This window comes from Tursiops truncatus, chromosome 21 (assembly GCF_011762595.2).
Source record: "Tursiops truncatus isolate mTurTru1 chromosome 21, mTurTru1.mat.Y, whole genome shotgun sequence".
NCBI lineage: Eukaryota > Metazoa > Chordata > Mammalia > Artiodactyla > Delphinidae > Tursiops > Tursiops truncatus.
Genome location: NC_047054.1, coordinates 32289155 through 32316435, shown reverse-complemented (window position 1 = coordinate 32316435; position 27281 = coordinate 32289155). Strand labels below are relative to the sequence as shown.

Genomic DNA, 27281 nt, shown 5'->3' with positions numbered 1-27281 from the left:
CAAGGGAAGGCGGCGGGATGCAGGCTGCCTGGATGGCTCGACAGGAAACTCGCTTATGGAGAGATGAGCGAAAACAAAACAAGCAAACAACCCCCTGCCCCCAGCCCTTCTCTCCTGCCCAGGGGCGGTGGCTGGAACTCGGTTCCGTCCTAAGGAAACTGCAGGCACCAGAGTTGCCAGGATACAGAGCGCGCAGCGGGAAGCCTGTTTTGGCCCCCTCCCCAAGAGCGTATTGGTCAGAATGCCGCTCTGCCTTTCCAGGACGGATGGATTGTGAAGCCGCATAATTTGTAAGGAAGAGCTCCTGGTTTCAGTTCCCTTTGGAAAACTCATGCCTATAAAAGCTGAAAAGAAGCTGGCTTTGGTCCAGCCATTGATGGAAGGGGATGATGATTTGCAAACATCAGAACAAATCCCAGTTGCTCTGAAAACCCATTCTGGGCTCCACTCCCTTTTCCACTGTGGCAACCTCCCCGGTGGGCTGGGTCATGGTGTGTACCTGTGGTTTTCTTTTTCTCCAAAGGAAGGGAATGGCTCGGGGCGGGGGGTGTCATCTGTATGTCACCCCCCGGGGCTGGCTGACATGTCTGTCTAAGTGCTGTGATTTAAAGGTACCGTTTGGGGCTTCCCTGGTGACGCAGTGGTTGAGAGTCCGCCTGCCGATGCAGGGGACACGGGTTTGTCCTCCGGTCCGGGAAGATCCCACATGCCGTGGAGTGGCTGGGCCCGTGAGCCATGGCCGCTGAGCCTGCGCGTCCGGAGCCTGTGCTCCGCACCGGGAGAGGCCACAACACCCGCGTACTGCAAAAAATAAATAAATAAAAATAAAGGTAGCCTTCAGCTGTGAAGCCCGAAGTTCCACCATTAGAAAGCGTCCCGTAGGTTCTTAAAGGGATTTTCATCTCTGAAAGTCTTCTGTTCATTGCATACACTTACGTCTTTCCAATAGGATCTCGAGCAAGGATCTAACTCTTATCTTGTGGGATTAGCCGAGGATTAGGCAAAAGCGGGGAGTGGGATTTAGGGCAGGTTCCTGGAATGGGACGGAGAGGGATGAGGGGAGGATAGAGGGGCTAAAGGGAGGAAAAGTTCACCCCTCGCTTAGGACAGTGCCTGGGCCCATGGCTCCTTCCGAGGTACTCACACGTCCTAGGATGTGGGTTCCAGGAGGTCTGGGTTCCTGTCACAGTGTGGAGTTTGATAAATGATGTTGGACTGAAAGTGGAAGTAGGGACCAGTGGTGGAGTTGCGTGGAGTTTGAATCCCCTCCTCATGCACATGCCATCCGGGTGGCTGTGCTGTCAGCCCAGGAGTCGGCTGGGCTTCTCAGCCCCGGTGCCCAGGGTTTTCTCTCTTGCCCTCCACTAGACTTTCAAACGCTGTGCGGAATCATGTAGTTTTGCATTATTACATTAATCTACGTAGAGTAATGTAGCACTTGCTTTGCATACTTCATCTGAATGTGATCTTGAGACCACCCCATGAGGTGGGTATTATTATCCCCACTTTCCAGATGAGGAAGCAGAGGCTGAGCGGTCCTCTGTGTCCCACAGCCAGGTTCCCGGCTCTTGTCTGTTTCCTAACACCCTCTAGACGATGCTCACGGGTGCGAACCTTCCTCATCTCACGTACTGGCCATGCTGAAATCATTATTTTATGTGCCCGTCTCCCCACTGGTCTGCACCCCAATGCCCAAGCTGTGCAGGGCAAGGGGTCTCACACGAGCATCACTAAAGGCTGACGTTGTGACCGCCGTGGTCCAGCCTCTGAGCTCTGCCGCCTGATCACCTGGGTTAGAATTCCTGCTCTGCCACTTTCTAGGTGGCGCCTGAACTAGTTCACTTCAGATGTCTCCTTGACAGATTGGATGCCTCTCAGATAAATAGCAGTCAGAACATGGCTCATCTGATTACGGCTCAATGGAAGAAGAAAAAGACAGAGATAAGAAAAAGGAAAAACAAGATGGCCAGAAATGGCTGCTATGACCCTCCCACTAACACCCCAACCCTCCCCCACCTGGCGCCCAGAAGACGCTGCTAATTTATCACACGCGCTTTCCTGCGAGCCTCGTAGCGGCTCCAGAATCCTCAGCACAGCACCCCAGGCGGCTGCTACCAACCGGATCGGCGTTGACACAGGCAACGAGACCCGTTTTCTATTCCGGTGTTGTTCAACCAGCAACTTGGTGAAAAAACCAAATTGTTTATATACCCAAATTGCTATAAACCCTCCCCGTACCTCTATATTCTCCTCTGTAAACTGGAGACAATGGTGGTTGTCCTGGAGTTGTACATGAGATCGGAGGCTGACGTACCAGGAAATGTTGGTTATTACGATTTTGGGAGAATCACACGTTCGGCTCTGGACCCCTAACTTCCAACATGCCAAGAACTTTGGGAATTAAAAAAATAAATAAATCTTTCTACCTTCAGTGTATCTTCAATTCAGGTCAACAGAGTCTGCTGAGTAGGAAACAAGATTAAAAAATCCTCAAGAAGTGGTAAGTGAGCCATTACTGGGGGACTGGGATGAGGCAGAATTAGGTCCGCTTGTCGGGAGAACAAGGGAGTCGATCAGGGAAGCGCCGCAGAGGAAGAGGACTTTGCACGGGCCTGGCAGAACCAGTAGAACTTCACAGAGGTTGGGAAGGCGCGGGCATCGGAGGAAGCATGGGCATGAGCGTGGCCAGGGCAGGAGGCCGGTGCTCAGGGATGGGCAGGTGGTGGACCGTGGTACCGGATGAGGATGCAGAGGATGCTGGAGGCTGGAGTGTGCATGTTTCTGAGCGGCAGCTTCAGACTCTGGACTTTCTTCTACAGCTGCTGGGGAGCCAGCAAAGGGCTTTGGGTAGGACAGTGTCACGACTGGAACGCTGGCTCTGGCCAGGAGAGGAAGAGGGGCCATCAGAGTGGTGGGGAGTGGAAACCAGTTAGGAAAATGTCGCCCTCTCCGGGAGAGACTGGATGAGGTCCTAATTAAGAGGATGACGGACGGCTGACATTATTGAGGGTACCAGCCACCACGCTGTGCGAGTCACACACCTCAGCTCATGCAGTGCTCACAGCAGTCCCACCAGGAATCACTACCCGCATTACCGACGAGGAAACCGGGTCTTGCTGCAGCCGGGAAGGGCGAGGAAATAAGGTTGCTGTCTGGGGCATCATAAGGGTGCCCCTGTGGTCTGGGATCCAGTCCTCAGCTTGCAGTCTCAGCAACTTGATTTGGAGGCACAACCAGAGGACAAGCAGCTTTGGGAAGTGACTTAATGCTAATTCAACCCACAGGAGTCTGGTGTGGGCACTGGCTCACCAACTTCACAAGGAGAAGGATGGCTTTTCTGGTCCTCTGGTGTCCTGCTGTCTTGTGTTCTCTGGTCAGTGCGTTCGTCCCTTTAAGAGAATCTAAATGGCCAGTCAGTTATAGCAGTGTCTGGTGAGCGCGCAGTCAGAGGAACGGGGCGAAATCATCTTGAACACGTCATCGAGACCGTGGTGAGACCTGATGATCTTCCCTTGCCCCACAGCCGAGAGCATCACACTCGTTACACGTTGTGAAACAACACTGCAGTAGCAAATGGGTCTCGTGGCCTGTGTCAACGCCCATCCGGTTGGTAGCAGCCGCCTGGGGTGCTGTGCTGAGGATTCTGGAGCCGCTATGAGGCTCGTGGGGAAGCGTCGTGATAAATTAGCAGCGTCTTCCGGGGCGCCAGGTGGGGGAGGGCTGGGGTGTTGATAGCAGCCGTTTCTGGCCATCGCTGTTTTTTTCTTCCCTCTGCTTTTCTTCTTTGTTTGAGGTGTATTCAGGTGAGCCATGTTCTGACTGCTGTTGATTTGAGAGACATCCAATCTGTCAAGCAGACGTCTGAAGCGAGCCAGTGCTGTGCGTTGGGTATTGATTTTGCTGCTTAACTCTCGGGGGTGAGATTATAGCACGTGTCTTTCCTGGCTGCCACTGTCAGGTTCAGGGGTTAAATTCAGGTCAGAGAGCCAGGAAGTGGCAGGGTCCACGCGCAGACCCCAGTCTGTGGGAACATGGAGCCCCCTGCCCCCCGGCACTGAAGTGATGGCAGTGGAGGCTGCCTCATCGCCACACGTGTGTGAGTTGCCACGCACGTCCCTGTTAGAATGGAGCTTTCCAGCCCAACTTCCCCAACCAAAGTTTTGATAGAATCACCAACAAATCAGGACTGTTGGCCTCTGGGCCGGGCCTGTCTCCACCCCCATCTCTCTGTGCCCATCCAAATGCCACCCTCCCCTGGGCCGGAGAGGGTCCCACGGTCCCCCCTTGCCAGCTCCCATGACCCTGCCGCCCTCCTGTCCTCCCCAGGCTGTGTCCTCATCTAGCAGGCGATGCACCTCTGCACTGGGATGGCTCTGGACCAAATAAATAAATATTTACGGTGTGAAAAAAGTGAATAACCGTTGAACACCACCTCTGACCTCTGTGTGTGTGTGTGTGTGTGTGTGTGTGTGTGTGAAATGCGACAATGTGTGGAGTTTGTTGCACTGAATGACAAGTCAGTGGCGCGTGCTCCACCGCTGCCTTTGTTCTTCTCCTTATGGACCCCTCCCTCGTTGAAACAGCCTTTAAGGAGAATTGCAGCCTTTCTCAGATTTGGTTAAAAAGCATTTGCAGATGGAGTGGTGAACTGACAAGCTGGGAGGGTTGGGTTTTCAGTCGCCATCTAAACTCTCTTCCTGTAGTGTTTTGAAAAATCACTTCATTTTGAAAGTGCTTGATTCTCCATCTGAAAGCATGCACTTGCTACCGAGGACCATGAAGGAGTTTCGTGTCAGGCACTGAGTTCATGTTAGTAGGTTGTCCTGCACGTCTCAGGCACACAGCAATGCTCAGATAGATGCTCTGGGATTAGGATCCCTGTCCGAGCCCTTTCTCCGTACCCCATTCATCACCAAAGTGGCCACTGGGAACTTTGTCCCCAGCTGTTGAATAAATGGGATATATTTGGAGTGTGTAGTGCATAGAGCAGCCTTAAGGTTTCTGTTTTTTTTTAATTGAAGGATAGTTGATTTACGATCAATTGTACAGCAAAGTGATTCAGTTCTACATGTAATATATACACTCTTTTTTATATTCTTTTCCACTATGGTTACTTACGGTATACTGAATATTGTTCCCTGTGCTATACAGTAGGACCTTGTTGTCTATCCACTCTCTATGAAATAGCTTACATCTGCTCACCCCAACCTCCCACTCCATCCCTCCCCCAAACCCCTCCCCCATGGCAACCAGCAGTCTGTTCTCTATGTCCGTGAGTCTCTTTCTGTTTTGGAGATGGGTTCATTTGTGTCATATTTTAGAGTCCACATATAAGTGATATCATATGGTATTTGTCTTTCTCTTGCTGACTTACTTCACTTAGTATGATAATCTTTAGGTCCCTCCATGTTGCTGTAAATGGCATGATTTCATTCTTTTTTATGACTGAGTAATATTCCATTGTATATATGTACCACGTCTTCTTTATCCATTCATCAATGTCAATGGACATTTAGGTTGTTTCCATGTCTTCAGCCTCAAGTTGTTGATTGAAAGTCAACAAAGTCTTTGTTTGTTGGTGTCTAATTTTGTTTGCGTAACAATGCAGGTGTGCCCTGCTTAGAGAAATTGCTGATGGCTGAGCTGGGGAGTCTGTCTCTGGGGTCCCCCATGATCTAGTGGGTCTCCTCTTGAGGCAGCTGTGCCTGGGCCCAGGGTGGCATGCAGAGCTGCCTGAAGACTCCCTTCCATCATGCCTTTCCCACATGGAGACCTTGCTCTGAAATTTCCTCCTTCCCTCATCCCCAGCAGGCCTTGCCCTCGCTCCTGTTCCTTCAGAGTCTTATTCTGGATCATTTCCCAAGCTGGTGAGTGATTACTGAGCTCCTGAGATAGGGAAAGTCCTGGGGAGCTGCAGACATTAAGCCTGGGGTGGCCACTCTTAAAGCACTTGCAGGAGCTTCCCTGGTGGTGCAGTGGTTAAGAATCTGCCTGCCAATGCAAGGGACACTGGTTCGAACTCTGGTACGGGAAGATCTCACATGCCACGGAGCAACTAAGCCCGTGCACCACAACTACTGAGCCAGAGCTCTAGAGCCCGCAAGCCACAACTACTGAGCCCACGTGCCACAACTACTGAAGGCTGCACACCTAGAGCAACAAGAGAAGCCTGCACACTGCAACGGAAGAGTAGCCCCCGCTTGCCGCAACTACAGGAAGCCTGTGCACAGCAGCGAAGACCTGATGCAGCCAAAAATAAATAAATTTATTTAAAAAAAAAAAAAAAAAAGCACTTGCAGCCGGGAAGGGGAGAGGAGGCGGGTACAGAAACCACAAGATTCTAAAGAAGGAAGGAACCTGCCACGAGGGATAAAAGGCTTTGGAAATTCAGAAGAGAGAGAATCCTTCGAGCAGAGCAAATCAAGGGAAGTTCCACAGAGATAGTACAAGTTGGCTGTAAGGGACAGGTTTGGTGCAGACAGTCGAGGGTGGAGGGAGAAGAGAGCATGGAAGGGTGTCCCAAGGGAGGGAACAGAGTGTGTGGACAGCCCTGAGTGGTCAGCTCATCTTCAGTCGGTTCGGGGCAGGACAGGAACGGAGGTATGAGTTCAGGTTGGAAGCTTAGCTGGAAAGGGGACCAGGAAGGGCCTGGGGATGTCCTACAGGCTCTATTCTCAGGATACACAGGATCCCAGCCACGGCTCTGTGAGGTCATTGCGTGTGACGCTGAGGACACAGAGGCACAGAGAGATGAATCTGCCCACGGCTGCAACAGCAAGTATGCAGTGGGAGTAGGATAAGTGGCCAGGAAAGCTGGCCCCAGGGCCTGGCTTCTGAGCCAGTACCTTATTCTGCTTTCATGCGAGCTGCCGAAGCAGAAGGCTCAAAAGGAGAGGCAGGGGCTGGGGACGGCTGGCATCCATCTTGCCGGGTCCTGTGGTGGCATTTCATGGGGAGCTGTCGAGCCCATTGGCTGAGTGCTTGACTCCAGGGTGCCAGTGTGTGGCTCTGTGGCGGGATCCTGCAGGCCTGGCTTTTGGACACTTCGCATCACCCCCTCTACTCACTCCTTCAGCCCAGGCTTATTGGGCCCCCTGTGCTCTATAAACCAAAGCAGGACCACCTCAGTAAGCGGTGCCCATCTGAACTCAAAAACCAGGTGTGTGGCAGGATGTTTACCTAATTTGCAAAAGCCTCGCTGTGGGACTTCTTTAAGTAGCTAGCTCCCAAGTGCATAGGAAAATTATAATATATAAAAACTTCCATGGAAGGCAAAAAAAAAAAAGGAAATAAAAAGCTTTAACTGAATAGACTCGGATATACTGTACATGCTGAAAGTACCTAAAAATGTTTCCAATTTTCTCCTTACCTTTCATACTTGTCAGTGAATTTAATGACAAACACCAATCACCTAAACAAAGTATCCATGTGGTAGCACTGAATCGTTTCACAGGTCTTACTGAAGAACTGAAGATGTAATCCCGTTCACGTGTCCCAGACAGGAGAATTATGGAATTGATTAATTACATCCCCAAGGGATGTTCTGCCTTAGGAAGGAATCCACTAAATATAGTTTGCTATTGCAGTTCTTGTTTTTATGTTATTAGTTCATGGGGGCCGAGGAGACGGGGGTCAAGTGGGGAGGCTAGGGCGACAGAGCAATGAAGTGTTATAAGGCTTAACTAGCTGGACATCAGTCAGAGTGAAATGACCAACCTTTCCTCACGTGGGCGAAAATAAATAGAGTCAAATGTCATGGGGGAACATGGGCTTAAACACCCCTGATCAGGGTTTCCCCAAGAAGACTCAGAGCCTTAATATGCTCCATTGTTTTTGAATCTCTAAGGATAAAGTTTGCATTTCCCACGCTTACCTGGCCAGCGCACCCTTGGGGTGCAGTGGGTGACATTGCACAAGACTGGTGTTCCTGGGAACACACTTTGGGAAATGGAGTCTCAGTTTCCATGGAGAGGATGGTGTTCAGATTTTCATTTCAGGGCAGACATCGATCGCTGGAGTACATATGTAGGGTCCAAATTTTGAATGGGAAAGAACTTTCCAATGGTTAGAACTCTCCAAAGAGGGAAGGATTTGATCAGAGGCCTGTCGAGAAGGTCAGGAAGAGGAGCTAGGTGGACCGGGGGGAGGACTTAGATGACCTTAGATGACCTTGGAAATGATAGCCCTGAATGACGTGATGATAAGATACATGACTCAGCCCGGAAGCAGGGTTCGGTTAACAAACACTCCATGTGCTGCGTTCACTTCGGTGCACAGTTACTTTGTTAGGGGGTTGACTTATCTAAACGTCCTCTAATTTCTTTCTCCTGCTGGGTCTGTGGGGCCTTGATACTTGCATGGCTGGTTTAACAGCTCTCTGCGGAAATGAGAAAATCATTCAATCAGGGGAAATGGATTTGGGATGAGCAAAGGAGCTTTTTCCAGTGTGGGTATTTTAGGAATGCCTCTACCATTTAGTATATACGGCAGTTAAAAATCTTGGGACGTTCTGATTAGCTGGTGTCTAATGATCAAGTCGATGAAATCCTTGAAATTTTATAAGCTGAATAGGATGGAATTCTTTCATCTAATTTGGGATCCAGAGTTACATTTTTTTTTTTTTTTTTTTTTTTTTGCGGTACGCGGGCCTCTCACTGTTGTGGCCTCTCCCGCTGCGGAGCACGGGCTCCGGACGCACAGGCCCAGCGGCCATGGCTCACGGGCCCAGCCGCTCCGCAGCATGTGGGATCTTCCCAGACCAGGGCACGAACCCGAGTCCCCTGCATCGGCAGGCGGACTCTCAACCACTGCGCCACCAGGGAAGTCCCAGGGTTACATCTTATTTACTTAGATTTGCATAGGTCATTAGAGATAGAGAGGTCCTAGTTCCAAACATGTAAGATAAAATAAAAATTAATTTATGTGATGTGCTATCTTTTGATTCAGATAAAATGCTCAGATTTTGATTCACTAAGGATCCAAGAGATGCCCCCTGAGATCTTCTCAGCAGGCAGCACCTTTCCCTCATTGGCGTTAGGAAGTACCTGGGGGGTGGGAGGGCGGTACGGATATTTAGGGACAGACCTGCAGGACGCAGAAGTGACTCACTCGGTATGCCACTCCCGCTGGGAAATAAGGTCTCATGTCGCGGAGGTGGAGACAGAGCGGAATGGTTGGGTGACTTGCTTGCCGGCAAACAGATCCAGGGAGACATGCAGGGGTGATATTAGGAAGCCTGAAGGATGGCAGCTTTTTGCTCTCCCAGTTTGAAATACCCACCAGGGAACGCCAGGCACATCCTCATCAACACCGATGTGCGTTTCTACAACATACTCTATTTTTTCTGGCTCTGTATTTGGGCTTGAGAGTGTGCATGTTCAGTTTAACAGCCCTGCAGGAAATATTCCTCCTTCCATCAGGCAGCCTCAGAGCAGGGGTAGACTCTCCCGGAACTGGGGTGGGCTGAGGGGTGACTTCCTGTCGGGGATGAGGGCGTGGCAGGCACATCCCTGTGCCGGAGGGCTCCTGGCGCCCTGAGGCTGGTGCCAGGTACAAGAAGCTGGTATCTGGCATATGAAGGGTCTACCGTCTCCAAACCAAGGACTCAGCATATGCTGGCTGAGCTCCTGTTTTGTACCAATGATTTACATCCTTGGGTTGCTTAGCTCCATTCCCCATTTGGCCAGAGCTGTCTCTGACTGCTCTGTCCTTGGCCTTCATTTAGGGGGGCCTCCCCAGATGCTCATGCAGGTGAGCTGGGAACAGCCATGGGCCCCCAGCCCCCGCTCAATCTGCTCCTTACTCCCAGCACTTGCTCTCACCTGCCAAGCCCTGGACTCTGGGATGGGACCTGAACTTGGCCCTGTGGGCCTTGGGGACCTTGTGCCTCCCCTCCCCTGCTCCCCTCTCCTGGGCCTGTTGGTTCTAGCTCTATGTCCTGAGCACACTCCCACCCAGGAATGGCAGGGAGAAGGGGTGTGGCCATCCAGGGGTGTGGAAGGTACTGGACCAGAGGACGGATGACTTGGTTTCTGGTCCTACTTCCACCGCGACCTGTGACCTGGAGCCCATCACTTCATCTTTCCAGACCCAGAGTTGAAGGGTTGTTCCCGGGTCCCAAGATCTGTGCCTTTCCATCTGCACCCAGAGCGTGCGACTCCGAATTTGCTTTTTGATTTCCACTCTGGTTGAGATTAGGAACGACTGCAGGCTGACTCCTCTGCAGAAGGCAAGAGCGGTGTGTGTGGTGGAAGTAAAAAGAGGGCGGGGAGGGAAGGTGGCGAGAGCAGAGCCTGAGCACCAGGGTCAGGGAACCTGGGAAGGTGGTCTTGCTGGGATCCCTGGGGTGTGGCCCCCAAGCAGAAGGCAGGCGGCACCCCTGCTGGGAGGGGATGCTTCCTGTGGTACCCGGCCTGAAGGGGATCTCTCGGATCACACAAAAATTAGGGGGATTCCAAAGCAATTAGGGAAGCACCCCTAATTGTTTGTGGATGATCCAAAGATTGCTGACCGTCTAGGAAAACTGCAGAGGGCAGGGAAGGTGGAGGTGCCGACAAGGCTCGGGGCGAGGGGCACACATGAACCCCACTCCCCTCACAACTTCCAATGACTTTCTTCTCCTCTCTCGAGCCTCCCAAATGGAGTCCCCCCAGTTAAAACATAAAAGGATGACTTTTTTTTTTCTTCCTGGAGAGGGAGACTTCCCACCAATGTAGAAGCACAGGGCAGAGACGTTTCTCCTGAGCATCGCTGGTTAGGGATTCCACCCGTTTTCTAGTGTCTCTTGAGCACTGCTGGTTAGGGATTCCACCCGTTTTCTAGTGAGGCATGGTGAGACGTTAAATGCCGAAAACACTCCGCCCTACACGTGGTGTGGCCTCCTCCCCAGCCCACCTGCCTTTACCCGCTTCCAGTAACCTCTCTAGTAAAACTGCAACACATCCACCCACAGAAAAGACGGTGAACCCAGCAGGCCACTGCCCTCCTCGGCACCCTCCCCCACCCAGCCCCCAGCCCCGGAGCCTAACGCCCTCTGACCCACTGCTTGTCTCCACGTCTGAGGTTGCCCCGACAGTGACGGTCCACACGCACTCACACACAGTCACACACACACACGCGCACGTGCACGCGTGCATACACATGCACACAGATGCACACCCATTCCCTGGGCAAGGATTGGAGCCACTGCGGCCTTGGAGTCTAGGAAAACCACCCCCCGTGGCCCGAGAAGCTTCAATCACGTGGGTGGGAAGAATCTAGTAACACAGAGGAGTCTGCTCCCCCCCTCCTGCCGCCGGCGTGGGGTGTTGGGATGTAGGAGGATGTGTCATCCCATCCCGGGGAGGAGAAGAAGCTGGATGCTTTCACAATGAGTCACGCAGGTTAACTCAACAAACTCCTACAGACACTTGAAAAATGTTCATGCTATTTATGGACTCAGAGTCCAAGAGGAAATCATGGAAAGATACTGGTTCAAAATGAAGAGGAGGTGAACTTGGGCCTCCGAGCTGGTCTGATTAGCCAGCTGCGTTCCAGGTGAGGTCCCGGGAAGACCCAGGAAGGTCTGTGACTGCAGCCTCCCTGATGGGCTCTGGGACAGAGTTGGCACTTAGCAAATGAGAGATGACCACTAGAGCAAGTGCCTGCAATCTGCACGGCCATAGAACACACCAAGCTGCCCTTAGAGAGCAGAGACCTTCCCAGGCTTTCTCTCCTCTCTTTCCCAGCCAGACCTGCCATCTCTTGTTTATTGCTTTCTCCAAGTTCCCCAGGGTTTCTATGCTTCTAGTCTCATCATCCCCTAGAGCACAATGCTTACAGCAGTGGGCTTGGCTCCAGATTGCAGAGTTCAAATCCTGACTCTACCCCATATGTGCTGTGTGACTTTGGGCAAGTTTCTTAACCTCTCTGTGCCCCCGTTTTCCGCTCAGAAAATAAGGACAATTAGAGCATCTACCTTCCGATGTTGCTGTGAGGATTGAATGAGTTCACACTTGTAAAATGCTTAGAACAGTGCCTAGCATGCAGTAAGCACCCCCAAAATGTTACTTCTTTTTCTTTCTTTTGGTTTCTCTACCAGTACCTCTTCTGGTCCCATGGGCATCAAAAGACGCATAGGATCTGTGGGTGTAGGGGAGGGCATTCCAGACCCGGCAAGAGGTGTATCCTGTGATGGGAGAGGGGTGGGGAGGGCATTAGAGCGTTTCTTGACTGCATCAAGCTTACCTCTCACGAACTTTGCATTTCCAGACACACAATGTCCATCCCTGCCTGCAATCAGACCTCTGCTCCAGTGTCACCTCCTCAGAGAGGCCACGTGTGTCTAGGACTGCATCCCACATGGCTCTCCATCCCTTTCCTTGCTTGGCAATTATCACTTCCCCATAGGAGACGTGTACCTGTGTCTTACTTACGGCCCTAACCACTTCCCTTCTCCCATCAGAAGGCAAGCTCTGTGAGAGCAGGTTTTCTCTCTGTCTGTGGAAATGCTGGGTCCTCAACAGTCCCAACACCTAACAGGCACACAAATATTTTTTAAGGAAAGAATTGAATCTAACAACTATCATCTCATCTTCCTCTTTGCATAACCATCTTTGTGAGGGATGGAAACTCCCTTCAACCTCATGATGGGAGACATTTCAAACTTTAAAGCCTGTACTATCGTTAGAAATAAATTATTCTTGTACGTAATTTTCACACCATTTCCTAGAGTAGGCCTATTTATTTTGTTGACTAACATACATATTTTTAATTGACAAGTGTTTGTTTCTGGATCCCCGCCTTCTGTTGGAAGAATGCATTCCCTTTATCTTCTAGAACCAAACACCTGGAACACAGGGGGCTCCAGATAAGCATTGAAATTGATCCCGGTGACTCCCTAAAAACTGACGGCCCTTAAGGCTTGGTTCAAATCTCACTGCTCAATAAAAGATTTCCTCCGAGCGCCATATTCCCCTCCGATCTCAACCTTTCCTTTGAATTCCTGGAACTTCTTGTTCGAAACTCTCATTTCCCTTTTTAAAGAATTTTACCGGAGGCTAGTTGATTTACAATGTTGTGTTAGTTTCAGGTGTACAGCAAAGTGATTCAGTTATACATGTACATATATCTACGCTTTTTCAGATTCTTTTCTCATATAGGCTGTTATCACAACATATTGAGTAGAGTTCCCTGTGCTATACAGTAGATCCTTGTTGGTTATCTATTTTATATATAGTAGCGTGTATATGTTAACCTCAAGCTCCTGATTTATCCCTCCCCCTGACCTTCCCCCTTTGGTAACCATAAGTTTGTTTTAGATATCTGTTAAGTCTGTTTCTGTAAGTTCATTTGTATCATTTTAAAAATTAGATTCCACATATGAGTGATATCATATGATATTTGTCTTTCTTTGTCTGACTTATTTCACTTAGTATGATCATCTCTAGGTCCATCCATGTTGCTACAAATGGCATTATTTCCTTTTTTAAGGCTGAGTAATATTCCATTGTACATATGTACCTCATCTTCTTTACCCATTCCTCTGTCGATGGACATTCTCATTTCCTCCTTTTTTTTATTAATTAATTAATTAATTTTTATTTTTGGCTGCACTGGGTCTTCGCTGTTGCGTGCGGGCTTTCTCTAGTTGCAGCGAGACGGGGCTACTCTTCCTTGCGGTGCGCAGGCTTCTCATTGCGGTGGCTTCTTATGTTGCAGAGCACGGTCTCTAGGCGCGTGGGCTTCAGTAGTTGCGGTATGCGGGCTCAGTAATTGTGGCACATGGGCTTAGTTTCTCTGTGGCATGTGGGATCTTCCCGGACCAGGGCTTGAACCCCTGTCCCCTGCATTGGCAGGTGGATTCTTAACCACTGAACCACCAGGGAAGTCCCTCATTTCCTTTTAATCATACACTCAAGAGATCATACACTCATCTCTTGAGCTATTGTGTTACTGAATCTTTAACCCATTTATTGTTCTATGTATTTTCCATATAACTACATCTGTCACCTGTACTAGTTTGCAATCTTCCCAAGGCTAGGAACCACAGAATATGCTTATATGTTCTCGGATTGCGCATGGCAATTCGGCAGTTTGACTGGAAGGGTAAATGAATGAGGAGAAGCAGACTTATCAGTACCACTAAGTCCTGCAGTGTCGATAATTGACCTCCGCTACCGCCACCCTAAAAGCGCTTGTGGAACTAAAGGTCGATGCGGATATTGACAATGACTTTCCCTTGGAAATGTTGATTGGCCTCTAGGTATCTGATTTCAGAAATCCTGGAAATGTCTTTCTCTGAAGGCTAAGGACTAGCTCAGTCATTACAGAAACAATAATGGTTGTATTAGTGATAATTGATTCACTGCCCGTTTCTCACTTTCTTTCTCTAATACTTATCCTTCCTTTATTTAGGAGTTCAAAGTCAGGGTGCTAAGAAAAGTCTTGTTGAAAGGTAGCTCATGGAAGTGGTTGTCAAGCGTGATTTTAGAGTAAAAATGAGGTCTTCATAAAGTCATAACATTTTGGAGATGGAAAGAACATCAAAACATCTATAACATTTTATTTCTTTCAAAAGATATGAAGCCAAGATTTCAGAGAGGGAACATCTAGTCATGCTTCATCATTGTCTAGATTTGAAATGTCCAAATGAGAAACATACCTCAGGATTCACCTGTGGTAGGTGGGGTTTTCTGCAGATGAAGCAGGACGTAGAGAAATGTAGATCAGGCTGATGACTTATAGCTTATTTCCTCACCTTTTTTCATTTAAATAATTATAAAAGGGGTGATAAATATACTGCATGAAAAGATATTCGAAAGAGAAGCCAGCCAGAATTCACGAGAGGATTAACTAGAAAGATAATGGTCTCTATTCAATTATTAAGAACACTATGATGAGACTGTGTGGGATACTACGTGTGGCATCTGCCCTGTTGCCTTGGTCGTAAAGAGAAAATAGGACCAAGAATTAGAAGGCAGATGCCAAGGTGCTTTTCTGTGGTAGCCGCTAAGTACCCTGCTGAAAGGGGCTTAAGAGCATCTCGAAGGAATGCTCGCCTTCCTGGCCTCGAGCCTGCCTTCCTGTCGTCAAGTTGGGAAAAATGGCAAACTTCAGGGGGCTGTAGGTAGGCTGGGTGGTAGCTTAATTGGGTTTGGTTGCCTTGAAATGTCTTGGCTCCGGGAAGAGAGAGGAAACCTCTTCAGTCAGCAGTTGGCCAGCTGGGTCCACCCTTGACCATTGAGGCCCGAATGAAAGGGGAGAGAAGTTGGTTCCACTGCAGAGGGTCCCTAAGGGTTCCACTGCCTCGGGGCTGAGCACCCATGGCAGCTGGGCAGGCTTAGCTCCTGCTTCTTGAACCTTCCCTCGCCCGGTTCAGAAGGGGTTGGTATTGAAGTCACGGTCATGATTCTAGAGAACTCAACTGGGGTAGCCTGGGATTAAGGTCAACCTTATAGTTTCAAGACTCTCCATTTTCCCAACCCTCTGGGAAGGACAGTTTCAACCATCTCTAATTAAACCTTTAATATAACAAAAGAGAAACAGACACAGATACAGAGAACAATCTAGTGGTTACCATTAGGGGTAGGGAATTAAGAGACACAAACTACTATGTATAAAATAAATACAAGGATATATTGTACAGCACAGGGAAACATAGCTAAATGTCATAATAACTCTCAATGGAGTGTAATCTATAAAAATATTCAATCACTACATTATACACCTGAAACTAATATCATACAGTAAATCAACTATATTTCAGTTAAAAACAAAACAAAACAAATAACACTTTAGGGCCTGGGTTCATAGAAACAGTGGTCTAACATTTCTGCATTGAACATGCCTTGGAGCAGTGGCTGGGGTCTTTTCTGACTAGAGAGAATGGCCAAATTAATAGAGAGGCCCTAGTTGCACTCAAATTTCCAAGGCTGAGCAATTCTTTCTGGAGAACATTGAACTTCACGTTTCTCACATACCCTAAAAATACCTTAGGCTCATGTAATCAAGCAAAAGCCAGGGCAACCACCTTCACTCTGCTCCACACACCACCCCAAGCATCCTAGGACTCTCTGGTGACTTTGGGTAAATTATTTAATGTCTTTGTGCCTTCACTCTTTCTTCTGTAAAATGGGGACAATAAGCTACCTCATAGGGTGGTTGTTGAGGATTAAAGGTGTTAAGACATCTAAATTGCTTAGAATGGTGCCTGGCTTGTACATTTCAGCTATTATTATTTTCAAATCGTTTCCTTCTTCTGCCTTTTCATCTGTATTGCATTGTCACTACAGTAAAGTATTATGGGCCACAGGGCATGGAAGGGGTCACCCAGCATCATCTTCCCAGGCCCCAGTTCCTAGTGGATGTCCCAAGGCCACCTCTGCCAATCTGGGAAAGCCTTGCTACACAGGCTGGACAAACTTGGGGCCCCTCTGGAACTCTTCAGGAAAGTCTCCAGGTGGCTGGCAATGGGCCACCACCCATCCTGGCTCTGTCCCTTTAGGGAGAACTGTTCAAATAAAGGATCTACTGGGTGGCCATGCAGGGCTGTCTGAATGGACACTTCAGCACCCTTCAGAAACTCTGGAACCATGGGTTTCATTGCCAATACGCAAGCCCACTGGGCAATCTGAAAGAAAAAAAGGGGTTTCCACCTTAGCATGTGCAAGTGAGAGGTGAGTGTAGTTGTGCATTTTCTCCAGTTATCACACTCTTCTCCCCATGCCAGCAGGCTACAGGGGCAGGTTCCGTGAGGTGTGGAAGCACTGGGCGGGCATAGTTCAGTCAACGGGACCATCCCGGCAGCGCATAGCGTCTCACACACGTTTTCCAAAATGTGTGTAATTTCCGCCCTGCGTCTGGGCTCCGCAATCAGCAGTGAGGCAACATGTTCTGAAGCGTCAGTTCTGAACGTAGCCAGCGCCTCACACTGTGGGGAAAGCGAAGCATGATGGTCCGACGTGGACCAGTGCACCTGACGACGGGGGATGCTCTTGGCAGGATACTGATGCCTCTCATGAAAGCTCACCACCTTCCCAGCCTCCGCAGAGAGGTATGAACTCCTGCAGACCTGTCTGCCCCGTTGTCCCGGGAGTGAGGAGACGGAGCTGCTCTGTGGGGCCTGGGCTGGCAGCTCATGGAGGCTGTGGGTGAGAGCTGGGAGGTGCGGGCTGTGGTCTGGGATCCTTGCCTGCAGCCCAGTCCACCTAGGATCGTAACCTCTCCACCTAGGAAACGACAGTGGTTCCAAGGCTATATCCGCAGGGACCATCATGGCTTATGGGGAAATGAACAGTCTGTCAAACAGCCCTGGACATCTGATCTTTTTTTCACTGACGTGACAGTTACAAATCGGAATCAATCAGTTCAGATTGCAATTTGGCTAATGTTTACTGAGCCTCTGGTGTGTGGCCAGGATCGTGCTAACACTCGTTTTGACCCGGCCTGGCTGCAGCTCCCATTCAGTTGAGACACTTACTGAGAGTGGCTTCTGTGCTGGGCATGGGGAGTCTGAGATGCACAGGAGAAGATGCCTCATCGCATCCTAACTGCCCTGTCTGGCGGTCCCGGGTGGTCCCAGAACTGCTCAGCAGAAGCAGGTGCTTGTTCTCAGGGCAGTTTGTGCCTTAGGAATTCCAGGTCTATTTCTTATCCAAAAAGAGGAATGGATACTGAAGCTGAAACCTGTTATTGTACATAAAACATTGTGTTCCCTTCATCTGGTTATTTGATGAGAAACTGAAGTTTGGTGCCTGTTGGCTTCTCACTATTGGGAGAATAATCCCGTGCCCTGCAGACTCGCCCCTCGAGCCCCCTTCCCACCCTTCTCTTCAGCACAGGGACGAGATTTCCAGGGCGGGGGGTGGGCACAGAGACCCCTGCAGAGGTCAGGCTTTGCTTGCATCGGCAAACTTGACTGTGGGCGTGCAGTGCTGGGGGGCGGGCGGAATGTGCGGGTTTCTGTTCCTGATTTGAAAATCAAAAGAGAGATGACAGACACATAAAAAGGCATGTTGATTTTTCACAGGGCGGGGGGTATATTTTTAAAATCTCAATACTGAAACATAGTCCCAGCGAGTAGCTCAAGCGTTCATGGTCAAGAGTCAAATTCCACAAGGTCACGTCCAAGAGGGGCCTGCAACTAAAGAGATCCTTTCGATGGACCGTCAGTATCTGTCTGGTCCCAGGGCTAAGAGGAAGCCCTGTGTGTACGTGAGCAGAAAATCCGAGATCCAGCTGCACTCTCCCCGTCTCCCCGGTGTGATCTCGGGTTTAACGCTGGCCCTCCGTGGAATCCATGTAGCACCTTCTCATAGGTTTAAAAATAGATTTCGGGCCTGCGAACCCTCTTAAGAGGAACACGACAGAGCCCAGTGCCAGCACCGTGGCACCCGATACCCGGCTGCGATCACTTCCCTAAATAGGCGCCGCTCTCGGGATCCTTGCGCCAGCTGAACTGGCGCGGAGCTCACCACACAGCGTTAAACGGAGAAACAAGCCAGGCTCTCTTCCCTCGCCTCTCCCTCCTCTCTCACTACCAAAGGTCTGGAGGAGTCACACCGGATTTCTTGGTTCATTCAACACGCCAGCTGGAGCATCTATCCTGTGAAGTTCCTTCCTAATTAACTGCGGAGGGGGTTAGGGCAGGAGGGTGCCATAGGGCACACACGACGAAAGACATTTCCCCCGGCCCCGCCCGGCGATGCTCTAGGTGGTTCGCAGACTCCCCGGGTGGTTAACCGCTGCCCCAGGTGGTGATAAGCCAGCCAGCCTTTCTGTGGAAAGGGCGGGGCTCCTGGCGCGCGGCCCTTATCGGCCTCGTACAGAGACTCGGGGGGCCGGGGCAACTCCCTGAGCGCGCGCGGGGCGACGCAGATAGAAGAATGGCGGGGGGCAAAGCGAGCCTCGTCGGCAGGGGAGGAGCTGTGGACCCGGGCTGGGCTCGGGAGCAAGGCTTCAGCTGTACACGCACCCTGAGAATTGGTTCTCCACTGCAGAGACAATGGAAATTGAAAATGATGCAGTGAAAGAAAGCCCAAGAGGTCCAGTGGCTCCAGCAGCGTGCTGGGGGTGCCTGGGGGCCTGTATCCCGCCGTGAGTGTTCTGACCTTGCAGAAGCGGTGACGGGGCCCTAATTTTCCAGCGTAGAAGCAAAATCAGTCACACCCCCTACCTCGGAGCGGGAGGCGGGAGTTAACCTTTGACCCAAGCTTTGGTGAAGGAAGGGAGGGGCGGAGGACAAAAGAGCATCCCTGTCGTTTACTGAGGACCTACTACGCGCCCGCAGTGGTGCTGGGCATTTTTACATAATCCTCACAATACCTGGGGGTGGGGGACAGGAGAAGGTTATTTTCATGTCACTGATGAGGAAGCCCATGCTCAGAAAAGTTACTTCCCTTTATCAGAAGTTACACAGCTCGACTGTTGGCGGCCCGCTAATTGTGAGTATTTTAAGGATGCCCGGAAAAGCAAATGATGACGTTGCAATTCAGTGAGGCCCAAGTCTGACTTGACTGCAGAGGATTAAAATGAGAGAAGCAGGAGGCCCTCTGCCCTCCAGTGACCTGCAGGGGGAGAGAAGTGGTCACTGCTCGGGGCATGAGGTGCCAGGTGGCCTGTCTCTGGAATCCCGGGTCTGCCCTGAATCTCAGCTTTGACGTCGCTGTAGAGAGGAGCCAGCCTGGGTGCAGGCTGGCTGCCGCCTGAAGCTCTGTTCCCCCAAAGCATCCTGGGGTTCATCTGAGAGCCCCGCACACCTGGGATCCTTTGCTTCAGGCTTTTGAGCAAGAAGCATCATCCTCCCAGTTTCTGGAAGAGCCAGAAATTCACGGGGGAGTTCGTGGCAGGGGGGCCCCGGAGCCGTGCCAGGCTCCCACTCCATCCGGGGGTTCTGCATGCTGCATCCCTTTCTTCTCCCCACACTGTCTCCTCCTGATGTAGCTGATATAGCCTGGAGGAAAGAACTCCACGGCCATAGCCTCCAGCACCTCATTACGCTTGTCTGTGAGGAACTGCAGAGACAGCTGGTAAAATATTTAGCACGATGGAAAAAAACTGCACACGCCATGAACCTGGAAGATAGAACAAGGGGTCCTTACCAAGCACCCCTCGTCTTTTTCTTTAGCCCATCAATTCCTTTCTGGTCCTTTGCCTTGGTTGTTTGCTTTGGTTTCAGTGATTCTCACAGGCAATCTCCCGGGTACACTAAATACCTGTAATAAAAGTGCAGCCCTAAGGTACGAAAAAAATTAGGAAACAGGCAAGGAGCAGTTGTCGAAGGGTATGGGAGTGATGGAGGGTTGAGGAGGGACAGTCAATTAATGGTAAAAAAAAAATAAGGGCTTATCTTTCTGAATCCCTAGAGCCCAAAGAAACCCTTCCAAGTCATCTAGTTTATCCTGCGCTTCTCTACACCCTATCAAATGATGAGTTACGTTTCTCTGCTACCCCGAAGATCCCCAGCAAAGATTCAGCTCTTTCTGAATAATGAGTTCTGTTAAGTCACATCCCTTACCACTGGACAAAATTCTTTCTTTCTGATCTAAACCTTCTCCACATCAATGTAACCCCATGATTTACAGTTTCCTTATGACCTGAGGAAATGTTCATACAGCAGTCAGCACCACTGCCCAGGTCTGTGCTAGTCACATAGGGGAGCAGGTGGGAAAAGTGAAGCAGAGGGACTGGGAATACAGGACACGTGAACCAAGCTGCCTCTACCTGTAGGAAGCTTATAATTGAATCATGGTGGGTATGGCACCTGGAAAGGGGTACCATAGAAGTAGTCCCAATCTGAGACCCAGACTCTAGTGCTGGAGGGGTTTACATCTTAAGGGCTATCTCCTTGAGCCTTCTCTTCTTTAATGTCAATCACCCCAGGTCCTTTAACCTCAGGCCTTATTGGGTAACGTGCCTGAAGTTGTTTCCTTCTTCTCCTCTTGGGCTTTGTCCGACTCTGCGTATCTAAGTTGCAAAACCTCAACCCTACTGAGGTCACAGCCAGAGTCAAGAATTCTTGGCAGTCCTTGCGGAGCAACTGAGCCCTTGCACCACAACTAGTGAGCCTGCACTATAGAGCCTGCGAGCCACAACTACTGAGCCCACGTGTCACAACTACTGAAGCCTGCTTGCCTAGAGCTCGTGCTCCGCAACAAGAGAAACCACTGCAATGAGAAGCCCGCGCACCGCAACGAAGAGTAGCCCCCACTCGCCGCAACTAGAGAAAACCCGCGCGCAGCAACCAAGACCCCACGCGGCCAAAAAAAAACAAACGGAATTTTTGGCAGTCCTGAGTACTCAAGTCCTCTGATAATACCTCAGTCCCTCTCCCATTCTCTCAGCAGTACCATGGGTTGTATTCAGCTTCTGGTCCACTATGACTAGTTCATCCTTTTTCTTTGTGATTGTCTATAAGCCATAGCAATTACGGTATAAAGAACCCGGGGCTTAGGAGTTATACTACCTGGGTATCAGAATTGGGCTGGGAATTTTTGCTATTTAACTTTGAACATTTCCCGTTACGTGTAAGATCTCAGTTCATCTCACCTTTAAAATAGATGTGCTGTCTAGAAAGAACCCTCAAAATTCAGTAATCAGAAAACAAACAACCCAATTTAAAAATCGGCAAAAGATTTGAACAGATACATCACCAAAGAAGTTATGTGGATGGCAAGTCGGCCCCTGAAAAGATGTTCAGCCTCATTAGTTATGAGGCAATGCGAATCAAAACGACAATGAAATACTCCTACACATCTATTAGAATGTCTAAATTAAGGCTAACTGTACCAAGTGCTGGCAAGGGTAGGGACCAACGGGAGGGGCTACAAAGGGGCAGAAGGAAACTTTTGGAGGTGATTTTGGAGGTACATTGTCTTGATTGTAGAGATGTTTTTATATATATATATATAAACTTACTAAATGGTACATTTTAAATATGCAGTTTACAGTGTGTTGGTTACACTTCAACACGGCTGTTAAAAATGGTCTATTTTTCAGTCCATCGTGTGAGTCAATTGAATTAGTGCTTTTGAAACTGTTATATTGTTCATCTGCCATTTGAGTAGGGCATTTTTCTCTCTCTCTAAATATTAATGTTGGAACAGTGCTTTGGAATCCCTTGAGATCCTGCACTGGGCTATGATCAGGGCTGTTCCAGTAACCATAATTTATTAATTGAAGCTCTCTATGTGGAGGCTTTTAGCAAATCTGAGAAGCAGTTTTAAGAAGCACAGAGCAAGAGACCTGGAGGGTGACCCGTGTCTTTAAAATGTGTGCATTTTTGTGCTCGGAGAAGGGGCCGTGGTGACTCCCCCAGCCAGACACCTGCCTTTGGTACAGGGGTGTGGCGTTTTCCACCTTGCAGAGGTTGCCTGTCCTCTGATGGCGTTGAGGGTCTCAGGCCTGGAAAATTCTGATGCCGCTGTCTTCAAATTCCAGTGTTTTCATCCACATGGGAGAGGTTAGTTGCATTATACACTTCAGATCACTCTTTTTCGGCAACATCCTGTCCTTCTCTCTTGATCTTTATTTATTCCATTTATTTGGGACGTTCCCCTAATTGTCGAATGGATTTGAAGAGCACCTTACTTTTTTTCTTTTACTTGAAGTAGAGATAGTTTATAATATTATATTAGTTTTTAGTTTCAGGTGTACAGCATAGTGATTTAATATTTTTATAGATTATACTCCATTTAAAGTTATTATAAAATATCGGCTATATTCCCTGTGCTGTACATTACATCCTCATATCTTATTTATATTATACCCAGTAGTTTGTACCTCTTAATTCCCTTCCCCTATCTTGCCCTTCCCTCACCCCTCTCCCCACTGGTAAGCACTAGTTTTCTGTATCTGTAAATCTATTTCTGTTCTGTTAATATTCATTTGTTTTACGGTTCCGTTTCCACATATAAGTGAAAAAGCATAGTGTTTGTCCTTCTCTGTCTGACTCAGTTTCACTAAACATAATACCCTCCAGGTCCATCCATGTTGTTGCCAATGGTAAAATTTCATTCTTTTTCATGGCTGAGTAATACTCCATTGTATCTATGTACCACATCTTCTGTATCCATTCCTCTGTTGATGGACACTTAGGTTGCTTCCACGTCTTGGCTATTGTAAATAGCGCTGCTATGAACACTGAGGTGCATGCAAATTGGTGTTTTTGTTTTTTTGGATAAACAGCCAGGAGTGAAATTGCTGGATCATATGGTAGTCCTATTTTTAGTTTTCTGAGGAACCTCCATACTGTTTTCCACAGTGGCTCCACCAATTTACAAGAGCACCTTACCGTGGAAAACACTCCGTTTTTTCTAACCTCAGGGTATCCCGCGCGTTGTCCCCTCCTGGCACTGGGCACACTTGGGCTGGGGATCTTGTCAGTGTTGCTAATGGAAGGGCTTTGGGTCAGGTGGCCCCTCTGTTTACTGGTAGTAACCTTGGTCCTGACCTTAACCTCCCTGGGCTCAGCTTCTCCATCCACACAACTACAATAGCATCTTCTACCTCAAGAGGCGCCTGCGGCGGTTAAATGAGGTAACGCAATATGTCCTTCACCTAATAGGTACTCAGTGGGTTAATTCTTCCCAAACACACAGCTGTCCGGTGCCCCCCATGCTTCGGGGCAGGAGGGGTGGGAAAAGAGCATTTGGTGCCGTGTCTAAACTGCTATTTGAAGAGAGCATGAAGCTGGGCTCATGATACAGAACATCCAGGTTGGGACAAGCAGTATCGCCAGCGGCTGTGACAATCTCTGTCACTGCTTCTGCTGGCCATTGCTCATCACTCAGCGTAATCCCTGGTGTCACCGCCCCCCCCCCCCCAACACACACATGCTCTTGACATCTGTCCCCGAAATGACCACACGAAAAGGTGAGGGTGGTCCCGGAGCAGAATCTGGGAGCTTCCTCCGGCCTTGGGTGACATTCCCTAAAACAGCGTCAGACTGGGGGGATGAGGGAGACGTAGTAACAGATTCGCGTCTCAGCTTCACTCCGCCTCGCGGCTCCCGGCAGCAGCTGGAAGAGGCTGATGAGCTGGCATCTCAGGACACGCTGCAAGAGCTGGAAACATGCAGATCGGTGATGGGGCATAAATAGCCTCTGCTGAGCTCGTCCTGGCCGTCTCCGCCGGCCCCGGGGCCCACTCACCCGGGCGGTCGGGGAGACAAGAGGCAGGGCGGGAGCGCCATGCAGCGTGGAGCTCCTCACCTCGCCTGGACGTGTGCGCCTCCCGCCTGCCGCCGCAGGACGCGGCCCTCCACGCGCCCGCGCCGCGGGGCTCGGCCGCAGGGGCCTCGTCTCCGGAGATCGCTCCGCGTTACCTTTCGCGTCAGACGCGAGGATGAGGAGGAAATGAAGAGGCCCCACTAGCGGCTGGCGGGCGGGCGGGCGCCAGGGTACGCGCGCCGGAGCCCAGCTGAGCCGAGGCGAGCGGCGGGCGCCTGTATTTTTAGCCTGATGCCGCTTAACTTGCTGGCGCTCCGCGCGCAGCCGAGCAGATAACGGGGGAGGGGAGCCGGCCGCGGCCTCGGATTTCCGCGCCGGCGCCGGACGATGGCAGCGCGACCGCGCAGGTCGGGTCCAGACGCCGCGGTGAGTGCCAGGCCGGCCCGCGCCGGGCGGGGTCCCTGCCGCCGCGCCCCCTGCCGCGGGCTCGTCGGGCGCCGGCCACCAACTTTCCCGGCGCGGGCGCGGGCGAGGACGCGCGCCAGCCGCCCTACTGTTGCCTCACGTCCGCGGGCGCCGAGGCTTCTAGCGGGATCCAGAGGAAAATTCCTCTGGCTTGGAGGCCGCCGCCGCGGAGGGGCTGGTGCCGGGAGGCGGCCGGACCCGTGGCCGGGCGGCCGGGCGGGCGCGCGGAGGTGCCTGGAGGACAGTCCCGCGGGGCTGACTCTGCGGTGCGGGGCGACCGGCCGCCCCTCGCGGGGACCAACTCGGACCTGCGGGGATGCCCCGGCCTTGGCCTTGGCCGGAGAAGCCCGCGGCACGCCTGAGCCCTAGACCTTAGAAACACGAGCGCCCAGAGGTCCAGAGTCAGCGGGAAATGAATGGGGGTGAGAGGGAGCCGGGGGACACCCCGGCGAGCTGTGCACCGTCCCCATTTTATTAATGGAATTGAGGTCTGGGAACTTGTGCGAGGCACAGCATCAAGTGGCGGAGCGGGGCTTCACGCCAGGTCTGTCCAACGTCAGGGTCCACTGTGGCTTTTCTCACATCCTGCATCACCCAGCCTCCCAGCATGAGGCTGGAAGAGCGCAGGAACGGACGGGGTTTTCCCCAAGGCCTTGTACTTGTGCGGAGAGGTCATAAGAGGACCTGGGAGTCTGGCTTACGCATCTCGTTTCCTCAGTGACACCTTTAATAGAACAACTTTCTGGAAAGAAAAATGAAAGAAACCTAATGAAAGCGCACACTGGGGCCCAGGGTTCACTTCTGTTTCTCTGTCGTCAGTAGCCTAATGCAGGGGCCACACAGGTGTGTGCGGGCGGGCACTGCCTGTTCTTTCTTGGAGGCCCGGCCTGGGCTCCAAGGAGCACCCGGGCGCTGAGTATGAAGACACTCTCAGATGTGAAGGGCACCTCCCATATACAGGCCAAACGCCGCCTGCTGTACTTGGTCTTCCGGATGTGCTGCAGCCCCTCAGGAAAAGGTCCAGAACCTCTACTGGGAGTTCTGACAGTGACTCTGCCTTTTGCCCAAGCAAGACCCTTTGGGAAGGAGATACTGTCTTATCACTGTTTACAGAAATTAATGAGAGCTCAGTTTCCATTCATCTTTTGAGATGAGATTTTGCACTGGGAGACCTTGAAAAAGTCAGTCATGATTTGTTCTGGGAAAACTGAGGCCATCTCAAGCCCCAGAGAAGGCGTGAGGAGGCCCTGGGTTCTCCCACCTGGTCTAAACCTAGACTCCACCTGGCTCCGGTGTTTCGGCAGCCTCCCCTGCCCCTGGGTGCAGACTTGTTGACATTTAGCTCCCTGCTTCCGGCGCTCCCTCCCCGGACACTGGAGTCCCCTCTGCTACTTATCTATTGCTATATTCGTATCTGCCCCACTCAGGAAGTGCAAGTTTAATAATAGTCGGGCATCTCAGGTAACCAAGGGTTCACCTCCCTTTTCTGACGAGCAGCCCTGATGAGAACTTGAGTCCCAAGAGGAATTCCATTCCCTTCCTTTCCCCTCTGCTTCCTTCCTCCTGAAGCGAGGGCTGAAGTGGGCACAGCCTCTGAGTGCTGAGAGGCGGAAGGCTCTCTCCGGCCAGAGCTGAACTGGAGTGGAATCTCTGGGCACCAGAACATGGCTAGTGAGGAAGCACTACTTAGATTCCTGCCCAGCCAGGATTCGCTGTGTGACCTCGGACAAGATGCTTAACGTCTCTGTGACCCATTTACCTCATCTGTGAAGAGGAGACAATGAAAGTACCTGCCTCTGGGGATTATTGGGAGGAGCCAGTGAAGTCGTTGGTGCAGAGGGCTTAACACACAGGAAGGGCTTTATAAAGGTGACTTGTTTCATTGTGAAAAGAAGTTCGGGGACATCACGTGGGTTAATCTGTAGGGATGTGGGCGGGGTATGCAATGAGATGTGTGCGACCCCCTCCTCCCCTCAGTGCCGGCAGTTTCCTCAAGGGGAAAATTAGGTTAAAATAAAGCTCAAGATGAGGAAGGGGCAAAGGCGCAAGTGGGCAGCCTTGGTGTGGGTGCTCAGAGGGGTGACAGCTCTCGGTGGTGGTACAGGGTTCAGGGCCATCGTGGACTGATTTTTCTGGACGCAACGAGCGGCTTTCTTTAGCTCCTCTGGTCTCTCCACACAGAGAGGCCTCTCTGAGGCTGCCCTGCAGGGACGGGGCGCTCAGGGAGGGCCGGGGACTCTGGTCCAATTTATCCTAGCGCTGAGATAGTCTGGTTCGTATTTTGTCATTATTGTTGTTTTTCTGGTTGGTATTTACTCAGGTAAATATTCTGAATGGAGCATATTGGATTCTTTTGACTCTCTTTCTGCCCTACTGGGTTACAGGCTGTTCCTAGACGCACCAGGAAACGGCACCTAGGACAGGTCATTAAGTTGCAGGAAACTGAGTTAGAGATTCAGCAGAACAAGATGGCAAGAGTGGGTCTCATATTCCAAAGAGGGCCATTTGCTCTGCAGCTGAAGTATTCTCTGGCACCCAGGAGGTGCCCACTGCATGCCTGTGGAATAGATCACTTTCTAACTCTATCACTTTGCTTGTCAAGTCACGAGGGCAGAGACCTATATTCAGGATTTTTACTCTCTCTCTTTGCCCTAGCAGGATTCTGGACTT

General features: G+C 50.6%; 1 protein-coding gene across 1 annotated transcript in view; it reads left to right on the top strand.

The window, feature by feature from the left end:
• The first annotated feature begins 24119 nt into the window (after positions 1-24119).
• The window catches only part of ANK1 (ankyrin 1), a 98513-nt gene continuing 95351 nt past the window's right edge, over positions 24120-27281 (top strand). The window contains exon 1 of the mRNA XM_033848812.2: positions 24120-24572. Coding sequence (XP_033704703.2) covers positions 24534-24572 — 39 coding nt within the window. The 5' untranslated portion in view covers positions 24120-24533. The remainder of the gene's footprint in view (positions 24573-27281) is intronic.